The 19,312-nt window shown below is 42.5% G+C and overlaps 1 protein-coding gene across 1 annotated transcript in view; it reads left to right on the top strand.

Moving 5' to 3' along the window:
• The first annotated feature begins 2,264 nt into the window (after positions 1-2,264).
• loxhd1a (lipoxygenase homology PLAT domains 1a) overlaps positions 2,265-19,312 on the top strand; it is a 29,407-nt gene continuing 12,359 nt past the window's right edge. Inside the window, exons 1-25 of the mRNA XM_069715700.1 lie at positions 2,265-3,178; positions 5,913-6,027; positions 7,681-7,761; positions 9,269-9,453; positions 10,245-10,343; positions 10,632-10,780; positions 10,866-10,989; positions 11,684-11,934; positions 12,016-12,151; positions 12,313-12,473; positions 12,613-12,699; positions 13,296-13,431; positions 13,545-13,699; positions 13,796-13,956; positions 15,504-15,580; positions 15,664-15,860; positions 15,962-16,154; positions 16,267-16,427; positions 16,513-16,849; positions 16,993-17,144; positions 17,897-18,030; positions 18,415-18,563; positions 18,679-18,783; positions 18,872-18,997; positions 19,101-19,268. Of these exons, the coding sequence (XP_069571801.1) occupies positions 2,440-3,178; positions 5,913-6,027; positions 7,681-7,761; positions 9,269-9,453; positions 10,245-10,343; positions 10,632-10,780; positions 10,866-10,989; positions 11,684-11,934; positions 12,016-12,151; positions 12,313-12,473; positions 12,613-12,699; positions 13,296-13,431; positions 13,545-13,699; positions 13,796-13,956; positions 15,504-15,580; positions 15,664-15,860; positions 15,962-16,154; positions 16,267-16,427; positions 16,513-16,849; positions 16,993-17,144; positions 17,897-18,030; positions 18,415-18,563; positions 18,679-18,783; positions 18,872-18,997; positions 19,101-19,268 (4,378 nt within the window). The 5' untranslated portion in view covers positions 2,265-2,439. The remainder of the gene's footprint in view (positions 3,179-5,912; positions 6,028-7,680; positions 7,762-9,268; positions 9,454-10,244; positions 10,344-10,631; positions 10,781-10,865; positions 10,990-11,683; positions 11,935-12,015; positions 12,152-12,312; positions 12,474-12,612; positions 12,700-13,295; positions 13,432-13,544; positions 13,700-13,795; positions 13,957-15,503; positions 15,581-15,663; positions 15,861-15,961; positions 16,155-16,266; positions 16,428-16,512; positions 16,850-16,992; positions 17,145-17,896; positions 18,031-18,414; positions 18,564-18,678; positions 18,784-18,871; positions 18,998-19,100; positions 19,269-19,312) is intronic.

Raw genomic sequence — 19,312 nt, forward strand, 5'->3', positions numbered from 1 at the left:
AACATCAACAGCATCTTCATTGCCAGCAGTGGTGATAACATTCAGGGGCTGTTCCTGGACTGCATTTTATACTTGTTGGGTAGGATTTGACTTTTGAAGCTCTGCTGTGATCATCTGACAGTTCCTGTTCTCTTTGTGCCCTCTTGGAGCCAGGCTGACCTTATTGCAAGGTTAAAGTTATAGTGTGGCACGTTTAAATATACTGTAAATTAATGTCCATTACACTCGTTGGAGCTGATTAAGCCTATCACAGCCAGGTAAACATCTGTATTTCACAAAATATAACGCTTCAACCTTCGTGTTGTCCTTGGGTCAAAATGACCCGCAGCTGTGTTCAACCAAGTTCTATTTTATTTCTATATTTTCATATTTTGTGGGATCATTGGTGACAAGAATGCTGTGAGGGTTTCTTTAAACCACAAAAATCCCCAAAAATATAGAAATAAAATAGAACTTGGTTGAACAAAGCTGCGGGTCATTTTGACCCAAGGACAACACGAGGGTTAACATCTGTTGTCTGACGTGACGTTCCCGCACTGGCCGTTTAAATTCAAACTGGCGCAGAGGCGACTTCCGCCAGCCGAGCCGGCTTACTTCCGGTTTGGCCCTACCCTAACTTGATTGGAGGCAAAATAATTCAGGCGGCTCTTCCAGAATTTCCAAATGTTGTGTGACAGAGTTCTGCAAAATGTGAGAATAAAACGGGCCATTTCGCAGGGATTGTTAATTTATCCATTATTCTTTGTTTTACAGACCGGCTAACTTCCACTAGTAGAAGCCAAACTAATTCAGTCATGGGGCTTTTTGTATATCATAAATTATATCACCATTATGCTATGGATAAACAGTTTAAAGTGTTCAAAGTAGTGAATGAATGGTTAAAATAGCAGTTAATAGCCTGGCTAACTGTTAAAAAACAGTTGAAATGGATATCTTACTGCAAAGGTAAAAGATGTTAATAGAGATATTTTTGCAATAATTTGGTTAATGTAACAGACAGTTTGTTAAGAAATAATGGATGAACTGTTACAGTTTACTGTAAAAAAATAAAATAAAAAAGAAAGAAAGAAAGAAAGAAAGAAAGAAAGAAAGAAAGAAAGAAAGAAAGAAAGAAAGAAAGAAAGAAAGAAAGAAAGAAAGAAAGAAAGAAAGAAAGAAAGAAAGAAAGAAAGAAAGAAAATATATTGGTGGGTCAACCAAGCATTAAGACAGGACCACAATGGAAACACAAGAAAATGGATTATACCTTACATACAATATAATGTATATAAAATAGATTAAATTATTATACAAATGATACTGACACTAAATAGCGTTCTGTTCTTAATGTTGGGGGACGATTCCCAGTGCAAGGAGTCAAATGAGGTTTGACTGTCGGGTAATCTGATGTTGAAAGATCAATATGACCAAACTCTGCCCTTCGCCTTGATGCTGACATTATCAGGTGTCAGATGGCAGCAATAAGGCTAATGGGATGATTTGGCTCTTAGTCAGGTGCAGATGTGTACACTAGTGTGACAGTATACAGCAAGGAAAATGTGCAGAGGGGAATTTATTCTATTATAAAATTTAGTCTTTCTAAATAAAGATGTGAAATATTTCACATATTGAATATTCTTATATTTAACTTAATCTAAGATATAAATTATGATACCTACTAAATTAAGTACTGATTAATGCTGGTCATTTATGAGTTTGTAAAAACTCCACCTATCAGCATCCCCAAAACACACATTATGTGTTTTGTTTTAAACCTGTGAAAAGAACAAATTGTGGTTTTGCAGGTTTTATAGATTACAGAAAGAAAACATTACACAATGCTTGTGAGTCTAGGTACTTTTTTTTTTTTTTGACAGGTCTTGGCAAGTTGTTCCCCGTGTTTCCATAAATCTTTAGAGACTTTGTTGTCAGTCATGAGTTTCTTTTCCTCAGGATGTGTGATTGCTACCCTCTGTGCTAAAATAAACAAAGAGAAGTAGTAATATATACGTGTGTGTGTTTGTCTGTCTGTCTGTCTGTCTATCTGTGTGCGTGTGACTGCAGGTAAAAGCGAGACGCCCCCGGCCCGTAAAGCGATCCTGACACCATGAATAATGAAGAGTGCCGTGGCAGAGAGGATAAGTTCTCTGTGCAAGGCTCCTTTTTCACAGGGCTTTCTCCCATGGGTCACGTGAGTGCTGAGGTGACAGTAATTTTTCATGAGTAGTGTGTGTGGATTGTTTGGCCATATACCGGCCAGGGAGGAGACGTCCAGGCAGCCATCCCTCCCTCTGTGTGTCCCGAGTCCGAGAATCTGCAGCTACACACACCCAAGCTCCTCTGAAACCCCACGATCCCTGAACCTCTCTGCAGCCAAGGGTCAAATGAGTTATCTTACACTATTAGAAACTCAAGGCAGCACTTACGAAACTAAAGGCCAGGGAAGTGGATGAATAAAAGATGGCATCGAAACAGAAAAAATCCACAGCTTCAGAGGAAACTGAAGAGGTTGATGACGAAGTGGAGAAAACTGAGCCAAAGTTAAAGAAGAGTAGCAACAGTCTGACCCATGGGGACAACACCAAAAGAGATAGGAGTCGGAAGAAACACAAGAGCGCAGAGAGCTCTGAGAGTCAGGAGGCCTCGGAGAGAGAGAGGACTAAAAAAGAGGGTGACAAGGTAAAAGAGAAAAAGAAGAAAAAGAAACCAGACGATGACGCTGCTGAAGCTGGTGCTGTGATTGAAAACAAAGACGGGGAGGGTGAGCAGAACAATAATGACCCAACGACCAAAACCAAAAAGGAGAAATCAGAGAAGCTCAAAGAGGAAGTGACCGAGGGAGTCAAGGAGGAAAAGAAGAAAAAGAAAAAGAAATCCTCCGCAGAGAATCCAGAGGGAGAGGAGGAGATGGGGTCCAAGGATAAAAAGTCCAAAGATGGCAAGAAGAAGAAGAAGTCCCACGATGACGATGATGAGGAGCCTTTAATTGAAGAGGAGGACGAGGAGGAGGAGGACTCAAAGAAAAAGAAAAAGAAGAAGGCAAAGAAGGGATCTGCCGACAGCGATGAGGATAAAAAGAAAAAGGGTAAAAAATCAAAAAATAAACAGGTGGACTATGCTGCGATCTACCAGAACGAGCTGCTGAGCTACCACACGGACTCTTCTGATGGATATGAAGACGAGTACCACAAAAAGAAAGGTAAGGACCTGCATTGAAGTACGAACAGAGAGGCCTCATATGCTGCTTTTGAAGTAAGTAAATCTCAGCCACCTGACATATGCATATAAAGTATATCAGAAGTGTACCAACTGGTCAAACCTCGACTGCAGGTTTCCTCCAGTTAGCTCAGAGCAGGAGTGCCCCGGGGAATCCCTCTGTGATTGTTCTGGGTGGAAGCTCAGTTATGTTCCACATGAATGGAGCCAAACAGAGGCTCGGGGGCAGACGGGTGCTGGGTGCCGTCCCAGTCCCGAGGGCTGGGAGCAGCGTCGGGGCCAGAGGCAGGGCTTGGAGCAGAAGGAGCTTTCATAAAGCAGATCAGAGGCTCTCGAACAATGAGGAACAGACCAGGCGAGATTGTTTTGTGGTTTGTTTTTTAGCGGGATAAGAATATATGACCTTTCTTGACATGTTAATGTCAGATCTTAAATACTCTCTTAACTAAGCTGTAATTTTCCAGTCATTGCATCCATTAGGATCGGTGTCTAAATTAAGTCCCAGAAAAAAAAAGATACAAAATGAAAGCCCGTTTTCCACTGCCGGCGCTGGCTCTACTCTACTCGAATACTTGCTTTGATTAAAAAATATTTTGGGCCGCAGTAGTAGCTCGGCTAGTAAACAGTGGCGGACACGCAGTGATGCTGTGATTGATGTGATTCTCTCTGACCACTTGGTGGTCTACAATGTTTTCACCTCAACTTAGCTCACCTCATTTAGAGCCTTGACAGAGGACACACTAAAAAAAACGTACCAGGCACAAGGTTCTGTCCACAAGTTTTGCCTGATGGAGTCGTGTCAAGCTGAACCTGTACTGGCAGTGGAATAAATTTACCCCCCAAACAGTCCCTGCTGAGGGTCCGGTGCTTTCCATAGTAACCTGGATAAGAAAGCTGTTTATCTATTCCCTCCTCCATCATGCTGGATATGTGACCTTTCTGTGTACTTTCCAGTATTTTCACAGCCATATAATATCTACCATTAACTAATTTAAAAGTAGCTAACTTTTATCTCTTGATTTTATAATGCAGATTATGAAAAGGAGCTGTAAGTATTATTGTTTAGCATCAGTAGCAGTAATAAACATCTGTGTATATCTTTGTTACCTCATTGACTCACTGAGGTCTCTTGACACTGCAAGGAGTTTATCGAGGCTCAGTTTTACCAGGCCACTGTCTATCTGATTTTATCAGGTGTCTCTCTTTCTCTTTTATCAGGTTTTAAAAGCTTGGCTCACTCTTAATTAGGTATCCATGTCCCTGTTGGACCGTCTTTGGTCAAGTTGCTCTTTATCAGGTCTCTTCGTCTCCTCTTCTCCTCCTGGATGTTTTTAGGTTATCTGTTCGTTATCCATCTCTGGCCTTCTTCTGTATTGGTCTTTGAAATCTCTTCCCTGTTCATGTATACAATCCTTTATGAATTTTGAGGTTAATCTGCAATTATTTTAAGATATTGGCTCCCTCAGTCCATCATGATGTCTTTAACAATCACCCAGAACAACAGATAACCTACAGGGACCCAAGCCTGCAGCCCTATAAACAGTCTGCCTCTGTAAAAACTGGACTCCATTTGTTTCTTTCTGATTAGGTTCTGACACAAGTTCAAGGTCACATAATATCCACTGTTACATAATCTTAAGAGAGAGAGGTTTACATTTAGGGACAGTAAAGTAAAAGAGCTATAGAGTTACCATTGGATAGGCCCAGCTAATGAGTCACTGACTAATCTCCTTCTGAAGATTTAATGTTGTTGCTTTAACTCAAACAAAGGCTGTTTCCCTGGTGTGACAATGAGACATGCTCTCCAAAAAAATACCCATTCTTTGTTCAGGTAAAGATAAATGATCTAAAACACAAAGTACAGATCATATGGATACACTTACAGAAAAATCTGGAGTATCCCATGTTTTCCACACGTGATCACGTGGTCCAACATGTGGTAACATGGAGGAAACATGTGGAAGAGTTTTCACATGGCAATCTACATGGGCTTCACACATTACACCATGAAAATGTTTCAAAACCACGTTTTACAATCACGTGTTTTTGCACATGTGAGATTCTTGTGCTTTTTCTGTAAAGGTAGGACTGTCATGTTTTGTCCGTATTTATTAACGCACCAAACTGACTATAAGAGTTGTTAGATATCACACTGAGGAGAACAAATGACTGAACCGTAGTTTACGGTAATCCACAAACCACAAATGTTAAACTCACGGTAGTGCTGGAGGTAAAGTCAAGCAATCACAAAAGGTATTGGCATTCATCCTCTAGTCTGGGCACTATGAATATTTTTATGATAATCCACCGACTTTACGTCTCTTCTCCATGCAAACACCCGAAATGACACAAACGGAGGCAGACTTAACGGACAGCTGAGTTTCTGTCCTGTTTACCTGCTCATCCGTTCAGTGGCTTAGTCAGACCAAGAGACACATTTGTGAAATGTGAGAGAAGTTCCGCTGCTGTATAATGCCAGACATGGATTCGCTGCAGAGTCGCCGCATTGAATTCCCTGGCAACCGTGCATGGAAGGAAACGTAATGCTCCCTAATGTTTATAGATTATTGGACAATATCTGAAAGTGTGACTTTGTGTTTGCCCTTTTGTTCAAGCTATTCTTAAAATATGACATCATAGAATTGTGGTTCATTGCAACACCAGGCACGTTTTCATCTCTCCGTCCCTGTCTAATCTCCATCTCTTCTCTCTTTCAGTGTATGAGGTAGTCACTGTCACCGGTGATGTAAAGGGAGCCGGGACAGATGCAAATGTGTTTGTTACCCTTTTTGGAGACTTTGGTGTCACGCCCAAGGTTCACCTGGCAAGCAAGTGAGTTCGAAAGGGTTCATATTGAAGTTATTGCATTAGTGGGATAAATATGTTGTCTATAAGAAACCAGATCAGCCCTCAATGACTCACTGTGCTCTGATTTGTTTGCACTTCAATTATCATTCAATTGTTAACTTTTAATCTTTTCTATTTTTCTCTGACCCTTCAGCACAGAAAAGAGGTATTTTCTAATCAAACTGCAAAAGGATGGTTATGATTCTGTCCTCGTGTTGGTTTGTATTGTGGATGTAACGCTGTATGAGAAACAATTCCTGCTAACCTGACGTCTGTAGAGCCCATGAATCAAGACAAAATCAATTCGCACACCAGGAATCTCCTTGACCTGTTAAAAATATTTAAACCTGAAACTTCTTCGATGTCAGAAAAACACAGCATCTCTATAACAGAGGTCTAGTTGTGATGCAGGAATCTCTCTTCTATACAGTTGTAATAAATTGTCGGACTCAGAATATCTGGAGTAAGGAGGAACTATGTGACATGGCCGGTCTTCGTTTCCATTTAGTGACAAATGAAAGAAGACCACGATGTCATTTCTGTGGATGATCAAATAACTCTCGGGGGGATCTTATCAGCAGCAGGCTCCCTTCATCGCTGCACACGTTGATTGACAGCTAGGGTTACCTGTGCAGCGTATAGGATATACCAACTTTTTGTCTGCCACGGTGGACCATGTCACCCACACCTTGTGGTGGTCTCATTCATCCACCTCAGACAGCATCAACATGCCAAGTATTCAGTATCTCCACGCTGTGCGACTGTCGTGTTGCTCAGCCGATGAAATACCGTACATAGATGTTGATGAGTCTTTTGTCATATCATAAACATACTTCACCGTAAGGAGTTTCACCTTACTCCAATATGCGTTAGGTCCTTCCTGTATTGTGTCCTGATCGATTAAAACTGTACAACATGATACAGCTAAGGAAGGGTTGCTATGTCTCCAGGCATATTTGCCACATTTGAACAATCGAGGCAGATTAAAAATGCAACTCTTTGGAAATTCAGTGTAATTATAACACATTCAAATTGCATGAATTCCAAAGTTTGCGGTGGGTTTGCTTTTTCGCATAATCAATGTCTCCCCCCAATCATTGTCTTGCAGGTAATTTAACATGAAGAATGAGGGCACGTATTCATGTGTGTTGGACAGCGTTTCAGTCTTGGCAGTTTATTGCCTTATGCACCTTAATTATGTGAGCGCTGGCATTGTCTGTGGGTTGCAAAAGCAGATGGAGATGTGGGTCAGACACAAAGGCAGGTATTCTCTATTAATGGAATAGAGGGTGTCTTATTCACGGTCTTTGGCACACAGGGGTCTGGTGTGCTCACAGAGCCAGCTCGTCTCTGTGAGGGGTAGAAGTACACCAGGAGGAGGCAGAGGGGGAGGGAGAGAGCCATGAACTGGCCGAGCCGCAGGAAGGTTTCAGATTATGCCACTGCCATGAGACCATCATCATACCCTAATCCTTATCAGTCAGGAGATGCCATTTGCTGTTCCAGAATTCAATTTCTTTGTCTGCCCGGGCTCAATTTCTTCACCCGTAATCCCTCCTGATTAAATAGCCAAACACACTCTCTGCATCTATCTCACAAATTCTGAATATTTTCTCCTCGTTTTTCCTCAATTTACAGAAGCCGGACAGCATTTGAGAAGAATAAGACGGATGTGTTCCGTATTAAAACGCACAACGTGGGGCCTCTGAAGAAGCTGAGGTACCGTATAGCAAATTTAATCTATCAGAAACCCCCACTGCTGACTGATCTTCCATAAAAATGTATTTACACTTTGCTATAATGCCTCCGTCCTGCGTCCATCACTGGATAAAACACCTAAAATGCACAGCTACAGTTCATCACAGTTTATGCTATTCTTCACACAGGATCACAGCAGCTTACTGAGAGCATCCGACAGGGACATTTCTCACTTTTTTTCCCCCAGCTGTGCTGCTGGCCATCAAAGGATTTCATCCAGTGACAGAAGGTTAAGCTCCATCTGTTGTTGGGAGTTAAAGTCTTACACGAGAGGAGGATGAGTTAAGTCACAGCTACCAGACATGAGGAGTGAAATGAGATTGCTGGGAATTTAATTCAATGAATTTAATTCAATTCAGTTCAGTATTATTTGTATAGCGCCAAAACACGAAACAACAAGGTTATTTCAGGGCACTTAATACTGTAAAGTCCTCACAACAGAACTTAACAACATTAAGCAGAGGAACTCAACAATTCCCACTTAAGCAGCTGGAAGGAAAAAACTCCTCTAACAGGAAGAAATAACTCCGTGGGGAGGAAAATACTACTTCTTAACAGGAAGAAACCTCTGAGAGTACTGTGGAAATGCAAGAAATTGCATTAATGTGGAAATGCAACAGTTTCTGATGTTTTTCCCCCTTAGCCTGCTGGACAGTTTTTGACAAAGGAATCTCAGTCCCTTTTCACAGAGTCATTCTGGGACATCGTTTTCTCAGCTGTCACGGAGACAGGTCTATTAACATGCAAACAGCTGTTCTTGACTATTCTTGACCGTGGAAATGACAAGAACAGAGCAGACAAGGCCTTTTCTCGAGGTCTTTTCAAGTTTTTTTTCAAGGTCAAGATCAATGTACTTTCAAAATGAAGAAATCCTAAAAGTTAGATCCATCTCTAGTTATAAATGATCAGACTCCATCTGCTATACAAAACAAAACAAAACTTGGATATGATTAAAAGGTGGGACTTCGACCAGATCATGAGTGGGGATTATTTTGTCATACCAGCACTTTGAAGAATGCGTCTACAATGCATCCATTGTTGTAGAAACTGCTAGAGGAGTGTGAATCCATAGATTTACCCAAATGCTATTCAACAGTTTTGTAAAAGTAGGTATTATAAAATCAGACGCGGCATGCTGAGACATTTCACCTCCCAAGTTCAGAACAGAAGCTGATCATTTATGACTGGCGAGTGCAGATTTCATGACCTGAAGTGTGAAGTCTTGTAGCAATTGATCTGTCTGCATTCACCAAGCCATTTATTCATAAACCAAATGCATTATTAAGTTTATTGTGATACTTCATTGAATTCAGTCTCCATGACATCTCTGTAAACTGCAGTGTTTGGAGACAGTAGTCTTGAAAAGATTAAAAACATGCCAAAAAAGGTATTGTTGTATCTGATGTGACAAGCTCATCTTAGATTACCTGCAGGGTGGAATCATGTCAGGCTCTGTTGATTTCCCCAGAATCGAGCACGACAACACAGGGATGAACGCCAGCTGGTTCTTGGACCGGGTGGTGGTGACCGACATGAACCGGCCCCATCTGCGCTTTTATTTCGCCTGCAACAACTGGCTGAGTCGGGAGGAGGGGGACAACCTGTTTGTCAGGGACCTGCTGGGCAGCATGACCCCCATGGACGTCCCCAAATGTAGGTCACTCGGGGACAAACACACTGCAGACACAAAGGCTCACAGCGGTTCAAACTAAATAAAAACTTGATTAAAGTTCCAAATACCTCCAGATTTCAGAGAAACCACTGGGATTTACAACTGTAGACTCTAATAAAAGATGTCGAGGCCCTGACTGCCAATCAGACAGAGCTGTTATAGTTCTCGGGGAACTATTTAAAAAATAATAAGAATTTTGCAATTCTGAGATGACTGACTGAGTTAATCCAAATATAAAATTATATTTTGACATAGAGCCACCACAAATGAACCAAAAAAAAAACCTTTTATTTTGTTCACCTGAGTGTTAGCCCCACATGTCTGGCCAGTTTGGCAAGATGGTGCTTGATAGCCTCCAGATCTTCCTACTGTTTCAGGTTGTAACTGAATTCCATCAGAGTGTAATCCTCCGGTAAACCAGCCCATGTGTCCTCTGTTGCAATGTGATCTAACATCCCAGGCGCCTGCAGTCAATCAAGCAGGGCGCCGTGAGGCCGAGGCTCAGGTAAAGAGTGAAGGGCTCTGTGCTGCGGAGGGAGTGCCCAGAGCGATATGGCTCCAACGAACACAACACAGCACACACACACACATGGTTATGAATATTTAACCTGGAGGCCATTTCAGTCTGGATCTGCAAGGAACCTGTCAAATGACAATAGACAAGTCAAATCTAACAGGAATAATCAACACTTCCCACCTTGGTTGTTTCTAGTGTGGATTTATCTGCATCCCTGTATTCTTGATTTCATGTTTTATGCCTGATGTTTTGCAGTGAATAAATATATAGTGAGTGTGTTCACTGCTGACATGAAGGGAAGTGGAACTGATGCTGACGTCTTTCTAAATGTCTTTGGAGAGAATGGGGACACAGGTAGGATGGTTACGAGTCACAGTTTCAAAGGATATTAAATGTACAATGATATACACAGAGTGAAGTGGTACACTCTCACATTTATGACGCTGAAAGCAGTAAATGTTTAGCTTTTTTGCTCGATAAATGACTTAAACAATCAATGAAACAAAGTGTTTGTTAATGAAATAACCCACTGTTTACAGCTGTTAACATTAAGCCATATTTTCTGATATTGACTGTAGTCATGTCCTCTATACGAGTTCAATGTGTGTTTGTAATTCCAACATGGTTTGTTTGTTACGAAAGGAGAGAGAAGATTGGACAGTGACAAAAACAACTTTGAACGCGGCTCTGAGGACAAGTTTACGATCGAGGCTCCCAACCTGGCGAAGCTGAGGAAAATCACCATCGGCCACAACAACAGAGGCTCGTCAGCTGGATGGTTTCTAGATAAGGTCGCCAGCACATGAATACACGATCTTTACAAATGTGCACGCATACATAAACACTCTCACGAGAGTGCATAATGTTTCTCTACAGGTGATAATAGATGACATGGGGAATAAGGAAGTATATGAATTCCCAGTTAATCGCTGGTTTGCCATGGATGAAGATGATGGGAAAATACAGAGAGATGTGTTGGTTGGATCCATGCAGCCGATGGGTGAGAACAAAACAAGCCATTAATTCAGTGTATTTAAAAAGTTTCACTGAAATTGTAAATATAACCTATAGTATGTGTTTCTGGGAAGTGTTTATCATTGAGGTAATTAAATGACACTGAAAAGGCTAGTTTGCTCATTTCCTCGACGTGTTAAAGACCAAGAACAGAACAGTCACCCAAATCAGCAGCTTCCATCATATTTATGGAGATTTATAGTACGTTTCAGCTCATTGTTTTGCTGTCTGATTATTTTGGTTCCCTCTCATTGTTATCTAACAGTGTTTTTGGCCACTGAAAGCAGTTTCTTTAAGCAAAAGAGCTCTGAAAGCCAACTGTAGACTTCCTGCTGAGCACCAAATGGCAGATAGATTCAACTAATAGCGAATGTAGTGGAACATTTATCGTCAGAAGAGCCCGATATTTCCCTCAGGAGTCGGTTGGCACAGACTGAAGATTAAAGAGAGTAAATATTTTACTCTCAGTTGCCAGGTGGCCATTAAGATGACAGGCTATCTCAATAAGCTACTTAAAAAATGGTGGTATGCCAATGTTCATGTCATTGTCATCCCTGTGGACTAAAAAAAAAGTTTGCAGATTTAAAAAATAAATGCATGTCATGATGATATCCTTTTTTTAAATTTTTTTTTTTAGTTCAATTATAAATTTGGCACCATTGTTTTTGACGTCTACTCAGGAATCGTATACAATGTACAAGTGATGACTGGAAATGTGAGAGGTGCGGGGACCAACTCGAAGATCCACATGGTCATGCACGGCACCAAGGGCATGAAAAACAGCGGCAAAGTTTTCCTTGAGGGCGGGGCTTTTGAGCGCGGCCTCATCGACATTTTCAACGTGGAGGTTTGCGAGCTGATCAGCCCGCTCAGCCGGGTCACCATCGGGCATGACAACGGCGCCGTCGGTGCCGGGTGGTACTGTGAAAAGGTACCGGGTGGTCCTTATTCGGTCGCAGAGTGATATCTCGAAGTGTCATTCGTGCACCAAGCAGCCGTATTTCCCTTCCAGGTGGTGATATACTGTCCGTTCACGGGCATCGAGCAGACGTTCCCGTGTGGGATGTGGCTGGATGAGGACGAGGGGGATGGACTGATTGAGAGGGAGCTGTATGAGATGGTCTCTCTCAGGCAGAAAAAACAGAAAAGTGGGTGGCTTCATTCAACTCACAGACCCGTAACCCATAAAACACGTTCTATGTATAGAAAAATAGTTCAAGTTTGATTTAACTATGAGTCTGAAAAAGAGTTAGCTCCTGATTAAGAGCCGCCTCCCTTCCCACCCTCTCCCCCCTATCCCCCCTTCCAGAGTACCCGTGGTCCCTGTGGATCTGGACATCTGATGTGAAGGGGGCCGGCACAGACGCCCAGGTGTTTCTGCAGATCTATGGCGAGAGCGGCAAGTCTGATGAGATCAAACTGGAAAACAACTCGGACAGTTTTGAACAGGGGCAGCTTGATAAATTCATTGTAAGCCTGGGATCAGCTGCTTTACTGAATTCACAACAACTTTCTCTTTTCTTAATTTCTCACATTGATCCACACTGAGTTCCTCAGGGCTTTTTTTTTTTTTTTCAAGTATCTGTTGTTATTTCTGGGATCCCTGTAGATTGAAATGCCAGACATAGGAAGACTGCGGAAACTGCGCATCTGGCACGAGAAGAGACATCCATTCGCTGGCTGGCATTTAGCAAAGGTGAAACTAATTGCTCTGTCTGCCTGATTTGTCGATGTAAGCCATTAATTCTGTTGTTCGCTGTCACCTCTGAGCAACGAGTTACACACCTAGTTAGATGTTAATCCTGCACCTGAGACCACAGACAAAAGTCCTGTTCTCTCACTGTGGATGGCAGTGGCAGGGAATCAGTTAACTGATGATGATCCACAGTGAAATATCTCAACAACTATTGGAAGCTTTGCCGTTAGATTTTGTACAGATGTCCCTGGTGCCCAGAGCAGGAATCCTAATAACTTTCATGATTTCCTGCCTTTTTTAATAGCACCATTAGCTTTTGTGGTTTTAAGTGAAACCTCTTGACAACTGTGGGATGGATCGTCTTAACTTCTTATTTTCAAATTTAGCACCGTCAGCATATTTTTTATACGTCACTCAGTTTCTGTCCAAATATCTAAAGATTTTCCCATCAGCCTCAGCTCTGATTTGTGTGTAGTGCTGCTAAGGACCAAATCTTAGCACGTTATTAGTCTTTTTTTATGTGACAGGAAGATATTTGAACCAGATATGTAAATGAAGATGTGTGTGATGACACGTGAGGCTGTGACTCTCTGCAGATCACTTTGTTAAAGACGTTAACCATGGAGAAATATTCGTTTGAATGCGGCCGCTGGCTCGACATCAACGAAGATGACAATGAGATTGCCAGAGAGCTTCCAGCTACAGGAGCAACCATTGAAGAGCCGCTGCCCTGTAAGAAACACACCAAAGACAAATTAGCGGTGCAGACATTAAAAGTCGAACCCTAACCTGAGTGAACATGCCTGCTTTCTGTAATATACGTCTTTCTCTGTTTCCTTCTTCAGTGATGAAGTATCGTGTCACCATCTGCACCGGCAACATCAGCGGCAGCGGCACCGACGCCAGCGTCTTCCTCAATGTTGTCGGCGACCTTGGTGATACCGGAGAGCGCCTCATGTTTATGAGCAAAAACAACGTCAACAAATTTGAGAAGGGAAACGTGAGTACATTGTTGATTTTTAAAAACGAACAGAAAAATGAATAAATAAATATTGTTTGGGAAAAAAAAAAATGCTGTCTCTCCGTCTTCCCTCAGCACGACGAGTTCCTCATCGAGTGCGTGTTCTTGGGTCAGGTGCGGCGGGTTCGTGTAGGGCACGATGGCCGCGGTGGAGGCTGCGGTTGGTATCTCGATAAGGTGATGGTCAGGGAGGAAGGCCAGCCAGAGGCTGCAGCGACTGAGTTCCCCTGTGACAGGCAAGGGAATATTTTACTCATGACTGATAGTTGGGCATTGGTGGAATTATACTGACCTGCTTTCTTGTCAAGAGTTAGATAAAAAAAAAAAAAGGATTGATGCCACTTTATGATAAATATGAAGCTACATCCAGCTGGCACTTAGTTTAATTTAGCATAAAACCTGGAAGCATGGCGAAATAACAAGTGTCCCAGTACCTCTAAAGCTCTCTACCTTCATATTGTATCAACAATGTCGAGTTGCGGTTTTGCAGGGAGCTGTGTGCCAGACTATTTACGTGCACGAAATTGTGGTTGTAAATTTGATACCACTCTCATACCTGTATGAAGTCTGAAATAAAACATAGTCTCGCATTGCCAAAGCATTCTCCACCGCACTGTTCCAGCAAAAGAAAATGGTCCAGCTGCAGCATGCCAATCTGCTGGAGAGAGGTAAAAAAAAACACTGGCTTGTTTGTATTTCTTAATTAATTACAGTCCTGGGCAACGCCAACCCCCAAGATGGCGCAATGATGCCCTTGTATAACCCTGACAGGAAAACTACAACAATTTCACATGTGCAAAAACTCTTGTGATCACGTTATTGTGCATGTGAAACATGCATTTTGCTCAACATTTTCACGGTGCAGATTCCCATTAGAAAAACCTTTTCCACATATTTTCCTCAGGTTATCATATGTTGCAACATGTCACGTGTCCCATGTGCATTGCAGCACGGATTTTGAAAAGGTAACCATACACTATCTGTAGCTTCATAAACAGACATGAGAGTAATATTGATCTTCTCATTTGACTCTCAGCAAGATAGAATTAAGCGTGTTTCCAAAATGTTGAATGATCCCTTTACAGGACGAACTGTTTTACGCTGTATGTTTCATGTACAGAAATCTGAAACTCACCCAACAACAAGCCAGATGGACAAAATTGACCCAACAGCTCTAAAACCCTCTTAAGTGATGTAAATTGGCCTTGCACACATTCACTAGTTCTCCAGTGGCATGTGCTTAAGTAGTTAGGCAGCTGATGGATGAGTTTGCCATTACAAATGGACACTAAATGGATGCGATCGACCAGCCAGCTCTCTCCTTGTGTAACTGGAGCCAAACCGCAGGGCTGAAGTGCCGTGTTACTTCTGGAAACAGGCTCTTCCTGTCTACCTGTCTTTTTGATAGGGAAAGGTTTGGTAGCTTCCAATGCTGAAACAGTGTAGAGCAGGCAGTTACCTTGTTGCTTTTGTGTTTAGATAAAAACTACAACCTGGCACATGTAATTGTCATTTCTTATTTCCTTTCTTTCTGAGTCTTTTTGTTGACTTGTATAAACTGAACAATTTTTTTTTTCGTTCATCCTTTGTACCAGAATGGAGTCTTGAATACGAGAGATTCTGTCAATCTCAGGCCACAATCCTCGTCGCAAAGCTATAAATAAACATTTAATCTTCTTACCACATAACTCTATTTTCAGGGCGCTTTAAGGGGTGGGAGGGTCCAACTCATTTTATCTGTACTGCACTAGAATTCCATCAGTTTTATTGTGTTTTTATTCAGGTGGTTGGACCGTAATGAGGATGATGGACAGATAGTCCGCGAGTTAGTTCCGGCAGGAGATGGCCTGTCTCTCTTCAGTGAGTGCACAAAGAGCATTTTATACCCAGAATTTCATACAGACCAACATTTCATTAAAACAACTTATTTCATTCCTCCCAAGACGTCGGCTACCACATAGCTATCAAGACGGGCAGTGTGAGCGGGGCCAGCTCCGACTCCAGGGTGTTTGTGAAGCTGTACGGAGAGAAGGGGGACACGAACAAGATGATCCTGGCCGTCTCTGACAACGACCTCAGGAACTACTTTGAGACTGCACGCACGGACATCTTTACCATTGAAACCTTTGACATCGGACAGGCAGGTTCTTTAGACGTGTGCATACATCACAGGGAGCAGATTTTCAGACACGTATGTGTGTTTCCTAACTTGTATTTTACCTTTTCACTCTGTACTTGCAGATCAACCGTTTCCTGATCGGTCACACCAACGAGGGCCTCCGGGCCGGATGGTTTCTGGACAGCGTGCAGATCTCTGTGCCGGTTCATGGGATGCAGTACATGTTCCCGAGCGACCGCTGGCTCTGTAAAGATGAGGCTGATGGAAAGGTGGAGGTGGAGATCTATCCCAGCGAGATCTTGGAAATCGAACAAAGTAAATGAGAAAAACATGAGAAGCAAAAGCAGAATTCATCATTTTACACACACAGTCGAAGTATATTTTTCTTTCCTTTTGCCATGATGCCGTCACACCTTCTCTTTAACAGTGATCAACTATGAAGTAACAGTGGTCACAGGTGACGTGCGTGCAGGTGGAACCAACGCTAATGTCTTCTGTCAGATCTACGGAGATGAAGGAAAAACTGAAGTCATCACTCTGAAAAGTCGCTCCAACAATTTTGAACGTGGCACCACTGAGATCTTCAAGGTCTGTATTCTGTCCTGTCTTATGTCAACATCTGTGGGAGATTAAGGTTACTGGTTTTTATACTACTCTTTCTTCCCTACACCAGATTGAAGGTCTGGATGTCGGCAAGATCTATAAGATCCGTATCTACCATGACGGGAAGGGCGTCGGAGACGGCTGGTTCCTGGAGACGGTGGACATCAAGCGACTGACGATGGCTATGGTGCAGGTCGAAGTGAAGCGGGAGGAGCCGGCCAAAAAAGACAAGAAGAAGGATAAGAAAAAGAAGAAGAAAGAGGAAGAGGAGGAGGTGGAGATGGTAGAGCAGCTGCAGGAAGTGGTGGAGACATTTACTTTTCCGTGTAACCGCTGGCTGGCCAGGGATGAGGAGGACGGGGAGATCGTGGTTGAGTTACTGACTGAGGACAACGAAGACCTGGAGTGTAAGTAGAGATGAGTGTAACGAGTGAAAGCCACTGATATCTGCTGCTCAACGCTGTTTTCATTGTGACATTCTGAATCAATGTTAAATCAGACAAATGCCATCATATACTGTCACTGGTGTGTTACTGCGTTTTCCCGTCAGTGAACTCGTATGAGGTTCATGTGTTCACTGGGACGATGTGGGGGGCGGGGACCGATTCCAACGTGTACATCAACATCTACGGAGAGATTGGCGACACGGGGGAACGACGGCTCAGGAAGTCCAACAACCTCAACAAATTTGAGAAAGGCCAGGTACATTTAGTTTGCTGAATGTGCTAATTTGTGTTGATATAAACTTTTCTGCATTAAAGGAGTAGTTTCGCATTTTAGGAAATCCACACTTTCAGAAAAGATTGATAACCCTGAAGACTGTTAGCTCAGCTTTGCAAACACTCTGTAAATAGGAGAAACCGCCAGCCTGGCTCTGTCCAAAGGTTCAAATGCGCCCATCGGCACAACTAAAGCTCGCTGATTACCATGTTATATTTTGTTTGTTTAATCCAAACAAAAACCAAAGTATAAAAATTACAACTTGTGGTTTTATGTGGAGTCTCCATGACAACATGACTCCAGGAAGACACCATAGCAAGAAATGTTTCCCTGTTAAGACAGTTACTCACTATTTTTTTGATTATGGATTAAACAAACAAGCTATAATGTGCTTTTGGAGCTTTACTGAGTCTAATTAAACTTCAGGCCCCGTTGTATCTTCTCTCCAAGACTCTTAAATGTTGTTGCCTCCAGTTTTCTGCGGAGGCTTCATTCTTTAAGTCTTCTGAATGTATTGTAGATTTACGTGTTTAATCTGCTTACATTGTCGAGATTGTTATCACTGATACCGTTTCCCAGGCTACAGTAAGTCTCTTGTCAAACACATGTTGAATCTCAGGAGCCTTGCAGGTTAAATAAAGATCCAATAAATAAGTAATGAGGTTCTCATGGACTGCTAACCTGTGACATTTCTTGACCTTTTGTCACCGGTCTGTTGGTGTGCGTGAACACAGGAGGACATTTTCAATGTGACGGCAGTCGACCTCGGCGTCCTGAAGAAGCTGAGGATCGGACACGACAACAGCGAGGCGAGTGCCGGCTGGTTTTTGGACAGAGTGGAGATTGTGGACAACAAAGATGACACCACGTAAGTCTTGGAGATGTTAAAGCAGTCATCCATCAGCATTTTAACATACTATGTTCACTTAAAATTCCTTGTAGAATTTTACAGATTAAACAAAAAAAATGTTTTTCTGTCATTTATTTAATTGATAAAAACATTCTAGACACAAAATTTGTGAACTCTGCTTCACAATACATCATCATCCTCCATAGCCGACAGTATCTTTGCACATAAAATGCTTGTAGAGCTCCACTGTGTGGTGTGAAATGGGATCAATTTAAAAAGAGATGTCTGTTTCCTTACAGTAGTTTTTGAAACAAGAACATTTTACAATCCTCAGCAGGGACTATGTTAGTACCCCTTGTTTATGCTGTACACAGCGATCATACGGTAAATATTGTGTTGTAGGTACTTTTTTCCTTGTAAACGCTGGCTTGCTGTTGATGAGGATGATGGGCAGCTTGCCAGGGAGCTGGTTCCTGTGGACGAGGCCTTCATGAAGAAGGGCGATGATGATGAAGAAGACTCTGAAGCTACTCTTGGTCTGGAGCAGAAAGGTGAGAGCAGCATTATGGCTGCCCTGAGAAGTACAAACTTGACCACGGGCTTTTTTATTAAAAAAAAATCAATAAGGACAACCATCAGGAAAAAAACTCGTTCTTTTTGTTGCAGCCATGTCAACAACGTACACAATCAGGCTAAAAACTGGTGACAAGAAGTACGCAGGGACAGACGCCAACGTCTTTATGATGCTGTTCGGCACCAAGGATGATACGGGTAAGTACCTCGGACTGTTATGCTGCGTTATGTTTGTGTGCGCGTGTATTTAATTCATTAAAAAATGTTGTGTTGTGGGAATCTACAGGGATAATTAACCTGAAGGCTTCAAAGACTCACAAGAACAAGTTTGAGCAGGGTATGATCGATGAGTTTACCGTGGAAGCTGTGGACATCGGATCCCTGAAAAAGCTGCGCGTCGGACATGACAACCGTGGTACAATAAGACAGACCGCCTGTGCATGCAGGAAATAATGCATACATACTCAGATCACATCGACATATGTGATTACAATCATTTTGTGTCGATGTTTAAGGAGGAGGATCGGCAGGATGGTTCCTCGACTGGGTGGAGATCGACGCCCAGTCTCTGGGACAGAAACTTCGCTTCCCCTGCGGACGTTGGTTGGACAGAGGGGAGGACGATGGGGCCATCGTCAGGGACCTTTTCCCCAATGCTCTTCAGACAGAGTTTTACACACCATGTAAATCGCAGAGTTGTTGCAACATGCGTTACATCACACTAATA

The sequence above is a fragment of the Brachyistius frenatus genome, unplaced genomic scaffold (assembly GCF_029030835.1).
Source record: "Brachyistius frenatus isolate BFR_SWC_R1_liver_20210118 unplaced genomic scaffold, ASM2903083v1 Contig_146, whole genome shotgun sequence".
Classification (NCBI taxonomy): Eukaryota; Metazoa; Chordata; class Actinopteri; family Embiotocidae; genus Brachyistius; species Brachyistius frenatus.